An 18,827-nucleotide genomic window follows, 5' to 3' on the forward strand; every position below is an offset into this window, starting at 1 on the left:
TATAAAAATTACTTGGCACTGAACTACTTAGGATTACGCATTGATTACTATCGTAGTTGCCTAGCTCATTCCTGAATCAATCTGTTAAAGAGGATTTGTCATTTTTTTCCCCTAATGAATAATTAAAACCTCACTCGTCTGAACCAGTGTGTCTTGCATGTAGTTTGCTGACAGAGGTGTGCAGGTGTTTCATCCACTGGCCTTGCCAGGGGTGCTGGCTCAGACCACACCTGCACAGGTGTGGGGTAAAGGGGCAGAGGTTATGAGCAGAAGTGCCCACCATGGAATGCAAATTCAATCACTTACCAGCTGGATGACCTTAGACAACATATTCATGAGACTCAGTTTTCTCTTCTGTAAAAGAGGAATAGTATTACTTACATGTATTCACTGGATTGCTGTGCATTTACATACGGCCAGGGCATGCAAATTAAATCTGCTAAGACATGGTTGTGAAGAGAAGACTCAGAGCACAAGAGGCTAACTCTGCCCTAGCTCCAGCCACATCACACTCTTATTTTCCTTCTCCAGGACGTTTTTTAACTTGTTGGCCTCTCTTTTTGCTAGAATACTCTTCCCAGGTAGATGTGTTCCCCCTTTCATCATTTAGGTCTGAGCTCAAATGTCATCTACTCAGAGAGACCTTTCCTGGGCTCGCATCCACCATTGCTCTTTCAAAAGCCTGTTTTAATTTCTCCAAAGTACTTCATCCATCATGGAATGATCTTATTGTTGATTTTCATCCCATTCACTAGCACCATGCAGGTACCCCTGCCTGTCTGCCTTCAGGAACCCAGCTCAATGCTGCCCAAAGCAGGCACTCAACCAATATTTGCTGAATGAATGGACTAGTAATAAAGTGAGTTTTAGGATCTTATGCTGGAAATTATTATTATTATTATTTTTTTTTTGTAAAGTAAAACAAAGCAGTTTCATGTTAGATTTACCTCTGAGGGGTCAGGGCTGTCAATACATGTATGAAAAAGTCAGTGTAAACCTAAAAATAAAAAGTCAGAATGTTTGTTTGAGATCAAAGAATTACAATTGGGCATGGACAGATGCAGGCAGAAACCCAAATAGTATTCTCCCAATGCAGAAGAGAGGCTCAGGGTTTCTATGAGAAAAAGGAAGGAAGACCAGGTAAATTGTATTAAAGAAGAGTTCACTGGTGCTGGATGAGGTGAGGTAAGATTTGTACTCCTGTAAGGGAGAAATTCGGGAATCAATGACGTAATTAGACTTAGCCAGTTTGCAGTTTGACTCACCGTATAGCTAGCTAGCTAGCTACCTGTAATTAAACCTAGCTAGTTTGCAGTTAGATCTGCCCTGATATTCAGCTATTTCCTCTTTGTTTCTCCCCTCACTGATTAACTGAAGAACTCTGTTTGATTCCCTTTCTCAAGGCTACACATACCTCGTTAATCCATTTAATTAACAAAATCCTAACCTGAAAAGAGCAATTTCTTAATCCTCAGGCGCCCAGACACCGGAATACACATAAAGCCCCAGGCCTCTGTGGTCCAGTCCAAGTCCAGAGTCCAGAGATAACATTATCTTAAAACAAACCAGACCCCAGGAAGGCTGTCAGCCCTGGGACCTGCCTGACCGACTCTCCCTTTTCCTTTGTTCTTCTTGTGTACCTATACAACCTTCTGACCAGTCCGGAGGGGCGGTGGCCTTGGACAGGTGTCCTCCATCCTCCCAGAAAGCCGGTGTTCTGAGTAAACCTGGTTTTCTTTCCACCATCTTCGTCTCTTGATAATTAACTTTAGCAAGTGGTACGCAGCCGGACCTTAGCACGGCATCACTTCATGGCCTGGCCTGAGATTCAGTCATCAGGCGAAACGCTAGCTTTGTACCTCATTGATTGGTTCGATTTGGTCATCGGCAAAGTCCGGTTTCGTCAGTCCTTACAAACAGGACTCTTTCTTACTGACTTCTTGGGATATTGTCGGTTTGGTCCAGTTCGGAAGATAAGGAAAAACAAGACGGCAAGGCAGCCCCTCTGAAAGGGCTACTCCAGCTCCATTTTAATGTGGCTCCACTCATGTCATCTTGCACATCAGTGAACGTGAGAGCAAAGGTTGTCCTGGCAGGGTAACGATAGCATGCGATGGACAATAAAAGCTTTGATACCAGACTGATCTAGAGAGAATCTCAACCTCTGAATCCAGTAGCTGTGTGTCCCCAGTGATATCTGAACTGCTCTAAGCCTCAGTGACCCTGCGTGTAAAATGGGAGTGTATTCACCTCAGAGGGGTGGCTTGAGGATTAAATAGATAACACATGTGTAGGACCTGCAAATAATCAACACTTAAAATGGCAGTTATTTGGTTTAAAAAAAACTAAAAACTAAGTAATGTTAGTCTCTGAGAATAAGGGACAGAAGGAATAATTAATACAAAGTTTTGTGTATTAATGACCAAATGAACGAATATGCATTCATAGTGACTCCTGTTCAATGGAGCAACGTTATTCTATGGAACAAGGCTCTGCCCTGTTGGGCTCTGGCAAAGCCCATCCCTTACTGCCTAGATGTCTTTGGATGTATAGTTAATATTTCAGTAATTATGGTGGAGGGCGTTGTGTGTACATCAGTATCTCATCTGATGCATATAATTAAGCCACTTCTTTGTTGTTGGGAGCGGAAGAAAATTGGGCTTTCCCAAAGAAAAGCAGCTTGCTCCCAAAGTTGCTAACAGATTGCTTCTTAATTGAATTTGGGAGGTGAATTATATGGTGAATTAGAAAAAAGAACAACTCTGAATTTAGTGAATTGTCCCATAAAGGAAACTGTGGGATTGAATTGCAAATGCTGGATAGACACATTTCAGCCTGGCCTCATGCATCACGGGCCGCTGACCTCTGCTGTGTTTCAGTGAGAGCCTGAACAGGCCTGGAGCTCTCTTTTCAAGGCCTGGAGGGCATTCTTTCCCAGAGACCAGCTGTAAGCTTGGGTTTCTTATGCAAAGGAGACGTTTGAATACACCCCTGTGACTAATGAAATCTATGAGCTCTTTGCATATCCTCTCACTGAAGAGGTAATTAACCAAAGATCAAATATAAGTATCTATGTGTATATTTTTTCAAATATTGTTGCCTTGAAATCACACCCACGGAAAAATATATCCCCACCCCCACGCCCCACTGCCCCTAATCTGTCTGCATCAGGCTGTATTTCTCCCTTGTTCTGTGCAGCGCCTATTACTGCAGTTCTAGCCACTGTCACACCTGTCTTGCTTATTTGCTAGCTTTTTACTGAAACAGAGCAACACTTTCCATCAATTTAGACATGAAAAATGACTTCTCTTAGTGTTTGATGTCTGTCTCCAGCTCCACATCTCCCATTCCTGGAGAGCTTGGGAGGAGAGAGTTTGGTTGTCAGAAAACCCCCTGCGCTGGGGCTTCCTCTTACAGGGTTCTTTGAATACAGGATCTCAATCCTGGCTGCATTTTAGAATCACCTGGGGAGCTTTAAAAAAAATATCTCATAGCACAGGCCACACCCGAGACCAATTAAACAAGAACCACTAGGGGTGGGACCCAGGCTTCAGTATTTTTCTTAAAAACTTCCAGGTGATCCCAAAGTGTAGCCAAAATGGAGAACCATTGTTCCAAGAATCTCTGCTTTCCTCCCTCCGTGAAAGCTGATGATTTTTTCCTCACTTAGGCTGAGTTAGAAATGATTGAGTTCTCTTTTCAAGCACTGTCTCCTTAACTCATCTAATCTGTCCATCCATCCATCCATCCATCCATCCATCCATCCATCCATCCATCCGTTCACACATCACACATTTTATTGAATGATTGCTCTGTGCCAGGCACACTGTTCATTTTTGGATAAGACAACATTGCTTTCTTCAAAATGCTAAAAACTAGAAACCAGCCTGAAAGGATCAGCTAAGTAAACAGGAAATCACAATACCTTGTGATGAGGAATGTGACTAAGTCCAGGGGGCTGTGGGAGCACAGAGGAGGAGGGGGTTTCTAACCTGAGAGGAGCCATGGGGCAGCTTCCTAGAAGAAGTGGTATCCAAGTTGAGATTTGAAGGACCAGTAGGATTTGGCCAGGTGAAGAGTTGTGTGAGGCTGAGGCAGGTGCGTCAGTAAGAGACAAGTGGAAATCCCAGGTGCTGTAAGTAGCTTAGGGTGGCTGAGCACAGAGTGAGTGTGGGGGAAGTAACAGGAAGCCCCGAGGCGCCAGATGGAGGAGGCTGGCAGGGCCATATCACAGGGGCCTCATCAATCATGTTAGGATAGGAGTTGGAACATCCCAAGGGCAGTGGGCAGTAGCCAAACCACATTAACTCCAGGTAGATCCCAGGCTGAGCTGTACTGGAAGTATGAGATCGGAGCTTCTGAGAAAGTCCTCCTGAGAAGAAAGAGAGCCTTCAGTCTCTTGCATAAGGATGACAGTGGAGGGATCAGTGTTATTCACTATCCATGGCCCAACCTCATCACAGACTTTGGATGTCCTCCCTGGAAAATGCCCTCTGTCCCTTGTGGATAACCAGCCTCTCCCGGGCACCCCACTGGTACTCCTTGTTCTTTCTGGGTCTAAGGGGAAAGAGCACAGGTTTGGGGGGTCAAAGGGGACCCACCTCCAGTTGTCACCACTACTAACCATCTTTGTACTCTCAAGACAGGCAAGGCACTTCACCTCTTGGAGCCTTCTTTCTTCCTCTATAAAATGGAGGTGTTTATGGCCCTTTTGTCCTGGAGTCTTTATGAGGCTAGAATTACAAACCTTGGGGCCAGGAAAGCATTTAGCATTGTTTTTAAGGCATGGTCAGCACCATAATTGGCACTTAGTGAACACTGATTCTTTCCCCGCTCCTTTTACCTAGGGACACCTGGTTTCTCCCCAGCTCCAGAGCATTGCTCCTATTATAACCCCAAACACCAGGAGGCAAAGGGAATCAGAAGTCCTCAACCCATTTTCTCCTTTGCCTGCTTCAGAGCTGAATACAAATCTCCTGGGGCTTTGCTCCTCAATCACAGCCTCCAGCTAACCTTGAACCAGTCTGCGCCCAGATATCCTTACAGGTCTGTTTCTTTTGCTCTCCCAACCCTTGTGCAGGAGCCAAGCAGGTCTAAACTTACCAACCCTCCATGCTGGGAGTGCTGTATGGAATCTCCTTTCAAATCCCAGCTCCTGTGTCCGTCTCCTATCCCCTACTGATAACACCGATCGTATTCAAAGCTGGTGCAGTTAAAAAGCTCTTTTATGTCCTCTGGCTCCCATCTACATCTCTGAGAATAAAAGCCCAAATCCTGAAAATGGCCTGCAAGGCCCCACCTGAGCTGACCCTCCACTGCCCGCTGACCTCATCGCCTCCTACTCTTTCCCTTGCCATTCCGTTCCAGTCATACTCGCCTCCCTCCTGCCAAGCACATTCCCACCCCAGGGCCTTTGCACCTGCTATTCCCTCAGTTTGGAATGCTCTTCCCCAGATAGCTGCAGACTCTCTCCCTAACTTCCTTCAGGCTTCGGTTTTTCTACCTCATATGAAACCGCAAGCCCTCATGCCTGGCATTCACTGTTCCCCTCACCCTCATTTATTTTCTTCATAGTGCTTATTAGCAACCAACTCAGATATTTAGTTGCCTATTTGTTTATTGTTTTCTCCCCTACCCTTCATCAGAATAAAATTTCCATGAGGTCAGGGTAGAGTTTGTTCAGTGTCATATCCCGAGCAGCAGAAACAGCATCTGGCATGTAGCAGGTGCTGGATAAATATTTGTTGAATGAGCAAGTTCCTAAACAAACCCATGATCTCATTTGGTCCTCACAACAGCCCATTTGACAGATGAAATATTCTAACGCCCGAGGTCTTATCCACAGTTACACAGCAGAGAAAAGACTACGCTAGTTTTAGCGCCTCAGCCTCGGGCTCTGCTTTGCTCCACACATGGCACATTCCTCTGCTGGCCAGCGATTTTCATACCATCAGGATTTCCCCGGACCTTTAGCCCAAGAGGAAATGATATCTCAACTGGAAGAATACCCAGAGGGCTGGGAGCTGGCAGCGAAGGCCCCGGCAGCTGCAGGGAGTGTGTGAGTGGATTCTGAGTTGGCCAGAAAGGCATCGGAACGAGCAGAATGAAGGCATGCAAAAATGTCAGCGTGCGTCAGGCCACCACCAATGTCAGAGTCACGAGAGGCAAAGAGGTAGTCTGCATGTCAGGATTTGGGATGCAGGACGGCAGTGGTGATCTGGGGCCAGGTCATTTGGTTCCATGTCTGGGACCCTTCCTAGCTGTGGAGCATAGGAAAGATCCTCAGGCTCTGACCAGGAGACTGTCCTGTACCCTCAGCTTCCCTTATGGGCTGGGTAACCCTGGGCTAATCAGTTTTCTCCTCTGTACAATGGGGTGACACTCCATCTACCACAGAGTGTTCTAAACCAGGGTCCAAGAGGATACGGGGAAATAGCTTGTAAGCTGCAAATTTTTAAACAAAGACAAGAAATAATTTTGCATTGGTAAATAGATTGTCCTATAATTGCTTTGATTTGGATCCATATGTATATTGGTCTCTCATGGACATAGGCTTTATCTTCAAATCTGCTTTTTGGTGTCACTACCCACCCAGTTGTTCAAACCTCAAATGTAGGAGTCATTGGCGGCCCCTCAGTTTCTCCCATCTTATCCATAAGCCTTTTTTGTTGCTCTGCCTCCAACTATAGCCCTAATTTGACAGGTCCCCAACGTCTCCATTGCACTGTCCAGCCCACCCCACTGCTGTCTCTTCTCTGGACCATCACGAGGCTTTCTGTTTTGCCTGCCAGAGGGATCTTGGTAAAACGAATAAAAACACATCCTTCTCTCCCTCTCCTGCTTTAAACTCTGTGGATCTGGCCTTCCGCGCAGGCCTCGTGTCCCTTGGCCATTATGGTCGGCCCCTCCACAGGGCAAGCCCATTCCCAATCCAGGTTCTTTTCCCATCCTGCCTTCTGTTGGGGATGCACTGGCTCAGATCTCCATGTGGCTGACTCCTTAGGGTCTTTCAACTTTCAACCTGAATGTCACTTCCTTGGAAAGGGCCTTCTCCGACCACCTTCTAAGCAGTTGCTCCAATCACACACTACCATATACTGAATTTGATCTTCAGAGCCTTTGCTGAACTTGAAATGATCTTATTTCTTTATTTTCTTACCTACTGTTTCTTATCCAGCTACCCATTTAGAATATACACACTCGTCTGTCTCGTTAGCTGCTGGATCCCCGGTGCTGGAACTGTACTTGGCTCACAGTGGGTCTAATAATAGTTGGTGACTGACCATGATCCTGGTGGGGCCGGATATGAAGCTGGCTTGTAGATCATGGCTACTAGCAAGTGAATACATGCGTCACTGGCCTTGAATGAGGCAATGTCTGCAGAGTCTGATTTACAAAGTAAACAGAACAATTTCTAAAAGGAGACTCACCCCAGAGAGGAAACCAGATGCCTATTGAAGCCAAGGCAGCAGTAACTGACCACATCACGTATTTAGTAACAGTGGGGATAACATCTTCCCTCATTCCACAGCAAGAACAGGAGTGGGGTTCTGTGCCCTTTTTGCAGTTGAGCTTTCTTATGAAGCTGACTTTGGGATTTACCTGTTAACTTTTTATATTTGACTTCAGGTGTCTTTGAATTGACTAAGGAGAGTGATACTTTATAATTTGTGGATTATGTGCATGGTTCTAGAAAAGCAGGTTCTTTTTTTGCCCTAGTGTCTTGAACAGGGCCCAGCATTGGGTAGGTGTTCAAACGTTTGTTGAACAAATCTTTACTGATCTACTGGTCATCCTGTTCATCCCCCCCGGTGGACAGGTTGGCTTCCTTAGCTCCTAATGCTGGTACAAAGAAAACTGATGCATCTTCACATTCCTTTTCTTCTTCCTTCCTTCAGGTGGGCTTGAAGAGCAGTCATTCGAGAGTTGGCCGAATGCTACAGCCACGAATGCCAGCAGCGACGAAGCTAGAAAGGGTAATGTGAGGCCCTACCAGTCCTTTGCGTGCTTTTTTGTCGTTGTTAAAACTGGTAAATTTCACGTACCATAAAATGTATCGTTGTAATGTGTACAATTTAGTGGTGTTACGTACACTTACAATGTTGTGTAGCCGTCACCATTATCTAGTTCCAGAACGTTTTCATCACCTCCAAAGGAGATCTCCCATACCCATTAAGCAGTCACTCCTCATTTCCCCCTCCCCCAAACCCTTAGCTTTGGGAACCTCTTATTATACCTTTTATCTTAGTGAACTGAGAAGTACTGAAGTCTGTGGGCATGAGGGAGTGTGCCCTTTTGTTGAATGGGGTGGGCTGGCTGCCAAAGAAAGGGATGGAAGGGTGGCATTTGATCTCTCAGGGACCGTATGCTCTTCAGTTAAACTCTACAATCTGTACTTGACCTTTCTCTCTAGCACTTGGCTTGTGAGTTGAAGCCCCTGAGGGCTGAGAAGAGGGCTGATGAAGCTTGGGGAACAAGGGGTCTTGCAGAACAAGTGGGCATGGTAGGCAAGGAAGGAAAAGAAAGCTGTACTGGAGTCCAGGGGTGAGGGTGTAGATTAGAGATGCCTTGGGCTGTTGGGGGAGTGGGCAAATGAGGTTGTGGCCGTCTGTGAGCAAGGCCATCTATCAGCATATACCTGTCTGGAAGCCCCACCACCTCCTGTCTGCACAGCAACACTCAGACATGCCCCTGCTCTCCCAGTTCTAAGAGATTCTAGCTTGGGGATTATGGGGCGGCGTCTCACTGGAAGCATCTCCCTTTTGGAGAAGCTTTTCCTGTTCAGAAGCTGTGCTGGAGGAGAGAATGCCCCTGGGCTTCTGTCCGGCCTGCATTCTATGCGAATCAGGGCTCCGGGCTGGCAATGGCGTTTCTTCTACACAAAATGAACACAGAGCGAAAGGAATAATTTTTAAATGCCAGAATCCTGTGTTTTAGGTATGCCTATGTAGGGAAGAAATAGAAATCATTGGTTTCTTTATTTTATGTTTTGCTTTAATATTATTTTATATTTTACACATATACATACATTTACGAAATTTCACACAAATGCATATATACATATAATTCACATGAATGTATAAGTGTGACGGTATAATCACATACTTTTTTTTAGTGTTGTCTTTTTTTTTTCCTTTTTCCTTTAAATTGGCTACCTCCTTTACTTCATTTTTCAAAATATCACCCTGCTATCCTTTCCCAGGTAATACATGCTAATGACTTTGCACTCCTCCATATTTTTTCTCCATGCATATATATTTACATATACATTTATGTAGATATATATATATATATATATATATATATATACATACATAAACTCATATAAACACATATATATATATAGAGAGAGAGATACAGAGAGAGAGAGAGCTATATAAGCTTTGTCTTTTTTTAAAAAAATGGGATTGTATTCAATACACGTTTTTTACGTATCATGCTTTTCTCACTCACCAATATCTTATGGGAAACTCCTCTAAGAAACTTGTTACAACTTCAGTTTATTCTTTTGAATAGTTGCAAATTATTCCTGGTATGAATGGACCACAGTTTATTCAATCCTTCCTTCGTCAGTTAATATTCACTTCATGTTTTTGCCATCATCAACAATGCTGCAGTAAAATTCCTGAACATAGACCCTCACACACTTACTGTTTTTAATAGATGTTGTTAGAATGAGTTTCAAAAGGTGTAACTATTCACGTTTCCATAGCAACTTACAAGTGTGACCCTCTCCCCATAGTCTTGCTAACACTCGGTATTATTAGTATTTTTAATACTGTAAACAGTAGCTTATTATGATTTCATTTGTATTTCTCTGACTGCTGGTGACATAGAGCATCTTTTCCTACCTTTGCCAGTGATTTGGGGGTGCACTTCTGTGACTCACCTCTTCCTATCCTTTCCCCATTTTTCACTGGGTTTCTGATCCCCCTCTTATCAATTTGACCTCTTTTGGAGAGACGCAGGTTCTTTAGCTCCCACTCCCCACTCCCACTAATGGACAAATGTGCATTTGTTTCTCAGTCACACAGTGTGTTTCTGGGACCCTGTGTGAGACCCCCTTTAAAAATATGTGTTTATCTGCTTTGTTTATTCAAGGATATTTTGACTTATGCATTTTCAGGCTCCCCAGACATCTGGTAAACTCAGTGGCACTTCAGTTTGGCCACAGATGACCAGCACCTACTCGTAAAAATGGAGAATAGTGTGTGGGAATGAAACCAGAGGGACTTACCATCACATTGCCGTGAGGTAGATGCCAGATATAATTTTCCTTTTCCAATTTAAGTAATTTATTCTTGCATAAAAACTACCCCAAACTTAGTAACTTCACACAGTGAAGATTTATTATCTTTCATGATTCTGTGGGTTGACTGGGCTCAGTGGCGGGGTCCTTCAGCTGATGTTGCCTGGGGTCACTCACTGGACCTAGACATACACATATACATATATAAACATATATAAAACATATAAACATATATATAGCTATTTAAGCTTTGTCCTTTTAAAAAAAAATGAGATTGTATTCAATACACGTTTTTTACGTCTCATGTTTTTCTCACTCACCAATATCTTATGGGAAATCCCTCTGAGACTCACATTTACCTTGAAGCTGAGCTGGGCTGGGAGGCCCAAAAAAGCTTTAGTCACAGCCCTGGTGCTTCAGTTGTGCCTCTACGTGGCTCCTCTCTCCACGTGAACTTGCACCACTTAGTCATCTAACCTGAGATTATTTTACAGCACGGCAGCTGGCTTCCCAGAGGAAGGAAGTAGAAGCCATGAGTCTGCTTAAGGCCTGAACTCAGAGAATCTTACTTCTGTCACATTCTAGTAGTCACAACAAGCCAAGGGCCAGCCCAGGTTTGAGGACAAACTAATATATTCCACCCCTTAATGTGAGAAGTGGCAGGAGCTCACAGGGATGAGAGGGCTTGCTGGTGGCTGTACTTGGAGACCAGGTACCGCATTCCCTCATTGCCTCTTACCTGCTCACCAGTAATAGGCATTGTCAGAGTTTTTAATATTTACTAGTTTTTTGGTATAGAAATGACCCAACCAAATAAACTTGGGTAGTCAGACACACTTGGGATTGCATCCCAGCTCAGTGACTTAATAGCTATGACTGTGCAACAGTTGTATTATTCCTCATATGAGGTTGGGAGAGAATTAGAAATAATGTTTATGCAAAGTGCATAGCCAGGTAGGTGTCTGTTATTTAAAAGGTGCTCCATGAATATAGCTCCTCCACTTCTTCCTTGCTGCCTCTACCTCCAAGAATCATATTATCCAGTATTGGAAGTGCATCATCCACCTCTGGAATGGGATCCCACAGCTGTTCAACAGCTGCACAGGAACACAATTAAGGGGGACGGGAAGGGATAAGCCTTCTGCAGCCCATTGAAATTCTGCCTCTGGTGGGGTTGTGCATGGTGTCCACTCTGCAACAAGAGACTCTCTTGGGTTATTTTTAAGAAGGATAATGACAGCACTCCCCCCCACCCACGTCCCGCACCCCTAAAGCTAGCTAAATCCATAGTCTGCAGCCCCTCAAATGACCCTGCTTTGTTTGAAGAGGCTAATGTCAAGGCCAGGCCATCCTCCACTCTGTTTTACAGTAGGAGACAAGCACGTCTTTAAGCACCCGGAGCATCCTGAGGGAGGAAGGAGACCTCAAAGATGAGGTGAGGGCAGGCTGCTCTAGTCTGTCCCCCCGCCTTCCCATCCGTTTGTCCCTCCAGAACACTGGTAGGCGCCAACTTGGGTGTTTCTTGTTTTGTTTGAATCAAAGAGAAGACCAGTTGTGTCAATCTCAGATTCCCCTTTGATCACAACCTGCCCCCCTTCTGCCACCCCCAGAAAAAGAGACCGCCCAAGTAGGAGAAAGGATCTGAGGGAAGCCCCCGGCCCTTGGGCTTCAGCGGCCGGTTTCTTTCCTGGCATTATGTGGCTCCCCTCAGCCCTGACGGTGGGGATTTGTGCTTCCAGCTCTGGGGGAGGGCTGGGGGGCTCAGAGAATTGCTCACTCAGCATCCTCCTGCAGACCATTTGGTCTGAGGAGACTCTCTCCCCTGGAGATGGGAGCTCAACTTGCATTTCAGGGCTGATAATGGGATTAATGAAATGGAGTGTGTAACTGCTCCACAAATGAAGCTGTGACTGTTTTTGCTAGAGCCTGATTTCCAGAACCATATTCATAAAAGAGAATGGACATTTCACTTTCAGTAACAGTCCCTAAAGGCTTTATGCTAAAGCAAATAATAATGGAATCTGGTTGCGCCACAGAACAGGTATCCCACAAACTTGGACGCAAAGCACAACTTCGTGCTGAAAACCTGAGTGTCAGAGTGTCTGGGTATAACTGCTGAGCCTAACTTCAGGCATTCTTTCTAGCCTGTCCCCAAGTGCAGACCTTGATAGTCATTACTGCAGCTTGCATTGAGCCCTTACCATGGCGGGCGTTTGACTTTCAATACCTGGTTCAGTGCCCACAACACCACACCACCATGCAGCAGGAAGGAAGGCTTAAGACAGGATGGCCTGTCTAAGGCCGCACACGTAGCAAATGGCAGTGTTCATCCTTAGCCGAAGCCCTGGACCCCAAATCGCTTGCTCTTAACCTTTGCACTGTGTCAGTGGTTCTCAAACTTATCCGTGCTTTCAAATCACCCAAGGAGCTTTAAAAACTACTGATGCCTGGACTCTACTCTAGGCCCATTGAGTCTCAATTTCAGAACAGAATTTTTTAAAAGCTCCCCAGTTGATTCAAATGTGCAGCCAGGTTTGGGAGCCACTTATGCAGAATAAGTCACCATCTCCCCTTTCAATGAGGAGCTGCTCTTTAGTCTTTCAGGATTGCCGCAGTGTGCAGCTCAGGCCAGGTGCAAATTTGCCCATCACCCACGAGGTGAGGGTGATGCAGATGGTTGGATGTCAGGGTGTTTACTTCCAGTGTGGGAGTGATCAGTTGACTAATTGAAAATTCAAAGTTCCTCGCTTGAGAAGGCTGAGTCAGGCCTGGTTCTGTTTATGACACGGCTGTGCCTTCAGCTGGAAATGGAACATTGAATAGTTACGGCCGCTCTGCTTTTTCAGAGAAGACATGGTCCACTCCCAGAGCCAGGGAATTTAAATGGACTTTATCCCCCCAGCCGACCCCGCCCCCAGAGTGTTAAATCCTTTCAGATGCCCCTGAGCTCCTCTTCAAATGCAGAACTCTTGGCCATAATAAATAATTACATCCTTCTATTTGAATTCTGATTCCAGATAGTAGTAATCCAAGAAAATCCAATAATGACAGTTGCATTAAGATCCTTCTTCCAGGCTAAGCAGAACATCTGTTTAGACATATTTTTAATCGGCGAATGCTTCCTGTGTTGAGTCCTTGGCAAATTAGATTTCTCACTGGACCGATGGGGAAGCTGTCATTCAATAACCCATCTCTGGAAATTACACCTCAGTCTCTTTCCAGGTGCACTTAAGATTGTCCCATGCTGACTCGGCTGCATACCAGCCCTAACAGTACCAGATCACATGTACATATAACACAACTGGCCTGAGAAACATGGTATGTCTTAGTGTCTGTCCCTCGAAGAGAGAAGTATTTTGGTCCATTCTCCAAAGGAGAGTTGGAGGCAGAGGAAAATGAAGAGACTTGTTGAAAACCATGTGGGAAATGAATAACAAACTTCCAGTTGCTACACTGCTGCGTGTGATGACTGAAGATGTGATGATTCTCAGGGTTTAAACATTAAGGGCGTTGGGGCTGCCAACGTTTTGAAGAGGTTTTTGTCACAGAATTGTTTGGACTGTTGGACTGTTTATTTTTAGAATAACTCGTCCATTCTTTCATTAATTCATTCAAAATACAAAAGCCCTGAATGCTTACCACCAACCAGGCAAAGTGCTAGGTGTGACTAGAGTGTGAACAAGCCAGCCACAGTTCCTGACTCCATGGAGCTTCCAGTCTATTGGGGCAACTCAATTTGTAGTCCAGGGCTGGGATGGCAAATTAGAATATCTGTAGAGGCCAAGCAGGGAGTGTCAACGGATGACACAGGCTGGATGGGACGATGTGAAGTGGGAGAGAGATTCTGGCAACTGGGAAAACATGTGCCCTGACCATGAGGAGCAGGTGCTACTTCACTCCAGTGGGTTGTTAATGACGGGAGGTGGCCCCACTGTTGCAGATCTTTCTGTTTTTAAAGAAAAACTAGAAAATCTGGATTCTTATGTGAAATCCCTTGATTTTTAAAAGTTGGCTTCTCAAGTGAGAGTTTTAAAAAAAACACAATGTGGGCCAAAAGTGTCCAGGCCAAACAAGACACATCTGTGGGTTGGGATTATCCCAAGAGCTACAAGTGTATGACTTCCGATCTAGAAATTCTAGCAATAAAACAATTATTTTCAGGTTTAAAACTATATTACATGCCAACTTTCTGGTTCTGGCAATATGACCAGTTGAATGAGTAGGGGCCCCTTATACAAACATAGAACTGCTGGGGGGGAAAAAATATATATATATATGTATATATAATATATATTTACATATATGTTTATATTAAAATATATAGTATATTTACATATATATGTTTGTATATATGCAAATAAAACCTTCCCTTCACCCAAAATTAAAAATACAGAGTTAAGCTCAAAGGAAGGAAACAGAAATTGCCATGATCAGAAAAGAATAGGGAACATGAAAACACAGAACTAAGCTTTAGATGGTGGCAAGACTGTGCAGAGGGCATTGAAACTGACCCAGGATTTGGGTAACAGGGAGCTGATGTTTTAATAGCCATGTAACAACTATGTAAGTCTAGGAGATGTGGCCTTGGTCCCATGTGTGGCAGAAAGTCGAGACAGATCTTATATAAAAATGAACACCCTCAAAGGGTTTCCTATTCATTAAAAAAAAAAAAAAAAAAAAGGCTAGAGAAACTGCCTAGTGGTTGAGAGATGTAGCAAGAAATCTTGCTATCTTTCCTAGCCTGTAAGTGGGCGTGGGGAATAGGAGGGGATATCTTCTATGAGAAACCAAATTTCAAGGCCTATTCCTCATAATGGTATAAGTTCTCAAATCACATTTCCTATATATGGGAACCCTAAACTTAGAAATTAACACAAAAATTGATCCATGAGCCATAGAATTCCAAGAACCCCAAAAATGAAAAACAGAGTCATACTCATGATTGAGGCTATATGGGCTCCTATAGAAAGCAATAACCTTCCCTAACAATGAACTTTAAATAAAAAACATTAGAAACACAAAAAGTTAATCCATGAAGGAGAATTAGCAAAGATAATAAATGGGAGAATTAGTACCCCAAGATGTAGAAATAATAGAAAAATCTGAAGGAGATTAAATAATTATACATAAAATGACTAAAGAGCCAGTGGAAGAATTTGACACTACAGTGGGAGAAAAATAAAACAAAACAATAATAATAATAATAAAAAGAAGAGGCAAATTTAGAAACCACTAAATAGGGCTTCTAGAAATGGTAACTACATTTATTGAAATTGGAATGGGATAAGTATTATATTGAGCACAATTGAAGAGAGAATTAGTGAAGTAGAAAATAGATCTGAGAAAATCATACAAGTTTTACTACTGAGAGAGAAGACAGAAAATGCAAAAAAAAAGGTAAAGAGACATGGGGAATAAAATGAAGCTGCTCAATGTATAATCAATAGGAATTCTAGAAAATGAGACAACACCTATAGAGGAATTGGGAAAGAGGGGGCAGTAGTCATTGTGGAATGATGGTTTTCCAAAATTAAAGGAAGATGTGAAATTTCAAAAATTGTACTGAGTCTCCTGCAGAGAATTGAAACAAATCCACATCTAGATAATTACAATGATGCTGAGGAACACCAAAGACAAAGAACAAAAGAAGGAAAATAGAACTAAAGATAAGACAGATAATGGGGGAAGGAATTACCATTAAACTAAAAGGATACCTCCCATTGGCAACAATAAAGACCAAAGGACATTGGAATATTGTCTTTGAAGTGCTGAGGGAAAAATATCATTCAATGTAGAATTCTGTACATTCCCAGCTATACTGTGTTGCCAGAGTGAGGATAACATAAATGAGCAAAGATAAAATAAAGAGTGAGTAAGCTAAGTGTTTGTTATCGTCATGAAAAAATAATAAAAGATGGATTTCCAGGAGGGAGGTTTGCAAGAAGTAGCAGTGAGCAATGAAAAGGATGAATATGAAGGTAGATAAAAATCTGTGTTAGAAACAAACAAATCATCAATAATAGTGACTAATTTGGGGCCTTAACAGCAAACAAACAATATTATGGGATAAACACATAGCTCAATGAACAGAGTAGAGTTACCATATGACTCTACAATTCTACTTTTGCCATATACTGAACTGAAAAAGCACGTCACCAAAAAATGTGCATATAACATTAAATACGACAGCCAAAAAAGTGGAAACAACCCAAATGTTTATCAGCTGAGGAATGGGTAAACAAAATGTGGTATATGCCTACAATGACATATTATTCAGCCATAAAATATAATGAAGTACTGATTAACACTATAGCATGGATGAACTTTGAAAACACGTTCAGTGAAAGAAGCCAGACACAAAAATCCACATTTTGCATGATTCCGTTGATATGAAATGTCCAGAATAGGCAAATCCATGAAGATGTAAAGTAGATAACTCATTGCCAAGGACGGGGGGAGGGAGAAATGGGCTGTGACTGCTAATGAATGTATACAAGATTTCTTTTGGGTATGATGAAAATGTTGTGGAATTCTATAGGATGATGGTTGCCCAACTTTGTGAATGTACTAAAAAACACTAAATTGTACACTTTAAAAAGGTGACATTTTGGTGTGTGAATTATATCTAAATTTCTTTAAAAGAGAAAAAAAACTGAAAAGGAAACAAACGAAAATAGAAGGAAATAATAAGGTAAATAAAATTAATGAAAAGAATCAAGAAAACCAAAAGCTTATTTTTAGGGGAAAAAGTATAAAAACTAAAGAAAAAATACTCCAACTGAAAATGATGAGATTCTAAGGAAGCAGACTGAAAAGGAAACCTTCAATTGTCTGAATGACAAATAAAATGAATGGGGATTCAATTAGTTGGTTGCTGCAGGTTTAAAGCAGTTCTACCCCCACCTGTCTCTCTCTGCTATTTCCAGGAGTCATACCTGACTCAGAGCCTTTCATCGAGCCTCCATTTCTTTCCCACATTACTTTCTTAAAGGTCCAGATGTACTGAGAGACTGAGAAGAGCTGGGAGATTTTATGAGCCTCTGCTTTTTCCAGGGTTTTATCTTACAGTTTCTTTTCCCAGCATCATCGACTGGTTCACTTTATTTGCTAAAGTGGTCAAATTATTTTAAAAATTTGCAACATTGATGGAATTTGGTCAAGGCAGGGAAATCACTCAGTTCATTCCCTCAAATATTTGTGGCTCTGAGAAGAGCGTACATCCCTAATTTGGCTCCATCCCAGAGAGTTGTGAGTTGTCAGGGCCCACTTAGTTCTGTGGCCCACAGGCTGCCCTTGGGCCCACAACAAGCCAGACCTACTCCTATCATAGGCCTGGTACACTTATCACACGTACTGTTGCCCCGTTTGGAAAACTATCACCCACGGGTGCAAAACTCTGAACAGACCACATGCCCCCTTTGGAACATGTTTTTAACACTCCCTTTTATGGATTCATCGATAGTATAATCTTAACCATAATCCATAGGGAGAATTAAAAGCAAAGCAAATAACAGTGTGACTCTCTTGCAGATACCAAGGAGAATGCCATGTTTCCACAGAGCCTTGGGACCTCGAAGGCCAGAGCGGAGACCTTCTCTCCCCGTGTCCGAAGAGCCACAACCTCAAGGACAGAGAGGATATGGCCTGGGGGGGTCATCCCCTATGTCATTGGAGGGAATTTCACCGGTCAGTCGCCTCAGATGAGGCCTGCTTTGGGGCTGGGTGCTTTGTCTCCCTAGGCTGACTTAGTCCTCCCAGGAAGGACTAAAGTGAGATTGAGCAGATGTGGAGGTCACAGCAGTCCTACCTGCTAATGTTCTCTCGTGCCTATGCGGGGAAGTGCACTAAGGGGGAACCTGCAGTCTCTACTGGGGCTACATCCCCAAAAGTGCTCACCTGGTCCTGGAGGCTTTATGTAGAGACTGACATATGACCCTGGTCTTGAAGGCTAGACAGGGTTTGCACAGTGGGTATGTCAGCAAAGCCCTCCCGGCAGAAAGAAGGCTTATCTGTCCTCAGCCTGGAAGAGCACCCTGGACTGCCCCCCACCCCCACCAGAATGGGCCAATGGACATCATCAGATCTCCTGGGTCTAATCTTGGCTATAGCACTTACCAGTTGTCTGCCCTGGGGCAAGTTACTTAACCTTTCTGTGCCTCAGTTCCCTCTTCTGTAAATGGGGATATTTTCTACTCCATAGGGTTGTTTTGAGATTTAGAGGAGTAATTTAGATGAAGCACTTAGAATGGTGCCTCATACATAGTAATTAGTAATTATTTGCTATTGGTATTATTATCTTTAAAATATGTAAGTCATTCAGTGGTTTCCCATTGCCACTAATGAACTGCAACTCCTGACCCAGGAGCCATCCTCCAGGCAGCCCTTACCTTCTCCCACCTAGAGTTGTACCCTTCTCTCCTCTCGCCTCCTTAGTCCCATGGCGCTAGCCTCACCAGTCATCTTCCTTTTCTGGAATGTGCCTACCTCATTCCTGCCTTAGCACACTTGCACTTGTCCCTCTGTTTGCCCAGAGTGTTCTTTCCCCAGATCTTCTCTTGGCTGGCTTCTTACCATGGGA

General features: G+C 43.5%; 1 protein-coding gene across 1 annotated transcript in view; it reads left to right on the forward strand.

Annotated features, from left to right (window-relative positions):
* Window positions 1-18,827, forward strand: part of TLL2 (tolloid like 2) — a gene marked incomplete at its 3' end in the record, with an annotated part of 113,939 nt that overhangs the window by 44,121 nt on the left and 50,991 nt on the right. Inside the window, exons 3-4 of the mRNA XM_081074744.1 lie at window positions 7,899-7,976; window positions 17,780-17,935. Of these exons, the coding sequence (XP_080930870.1) occupies window positions 7,899-7,976; window positions 17,780-17,935 (234 nt within the window). The remainder of the gene's footprint in view (window positions 1-7,898; window positions 7,977-17,779; window positions 17,936-18,827) is intronic.

Source organism: Rhinolophus hipposideros (assembly GCF_964194185.1).
Source record: "Rhinolophus hipposideros genome assembly, chromosome: 15".
NCBI lineage: Eukaryota > Metazoa > Chordata > Mammalia > Chiroptera > Rhinolophidae > Rhinolophus > Rhinolophus hipposideros.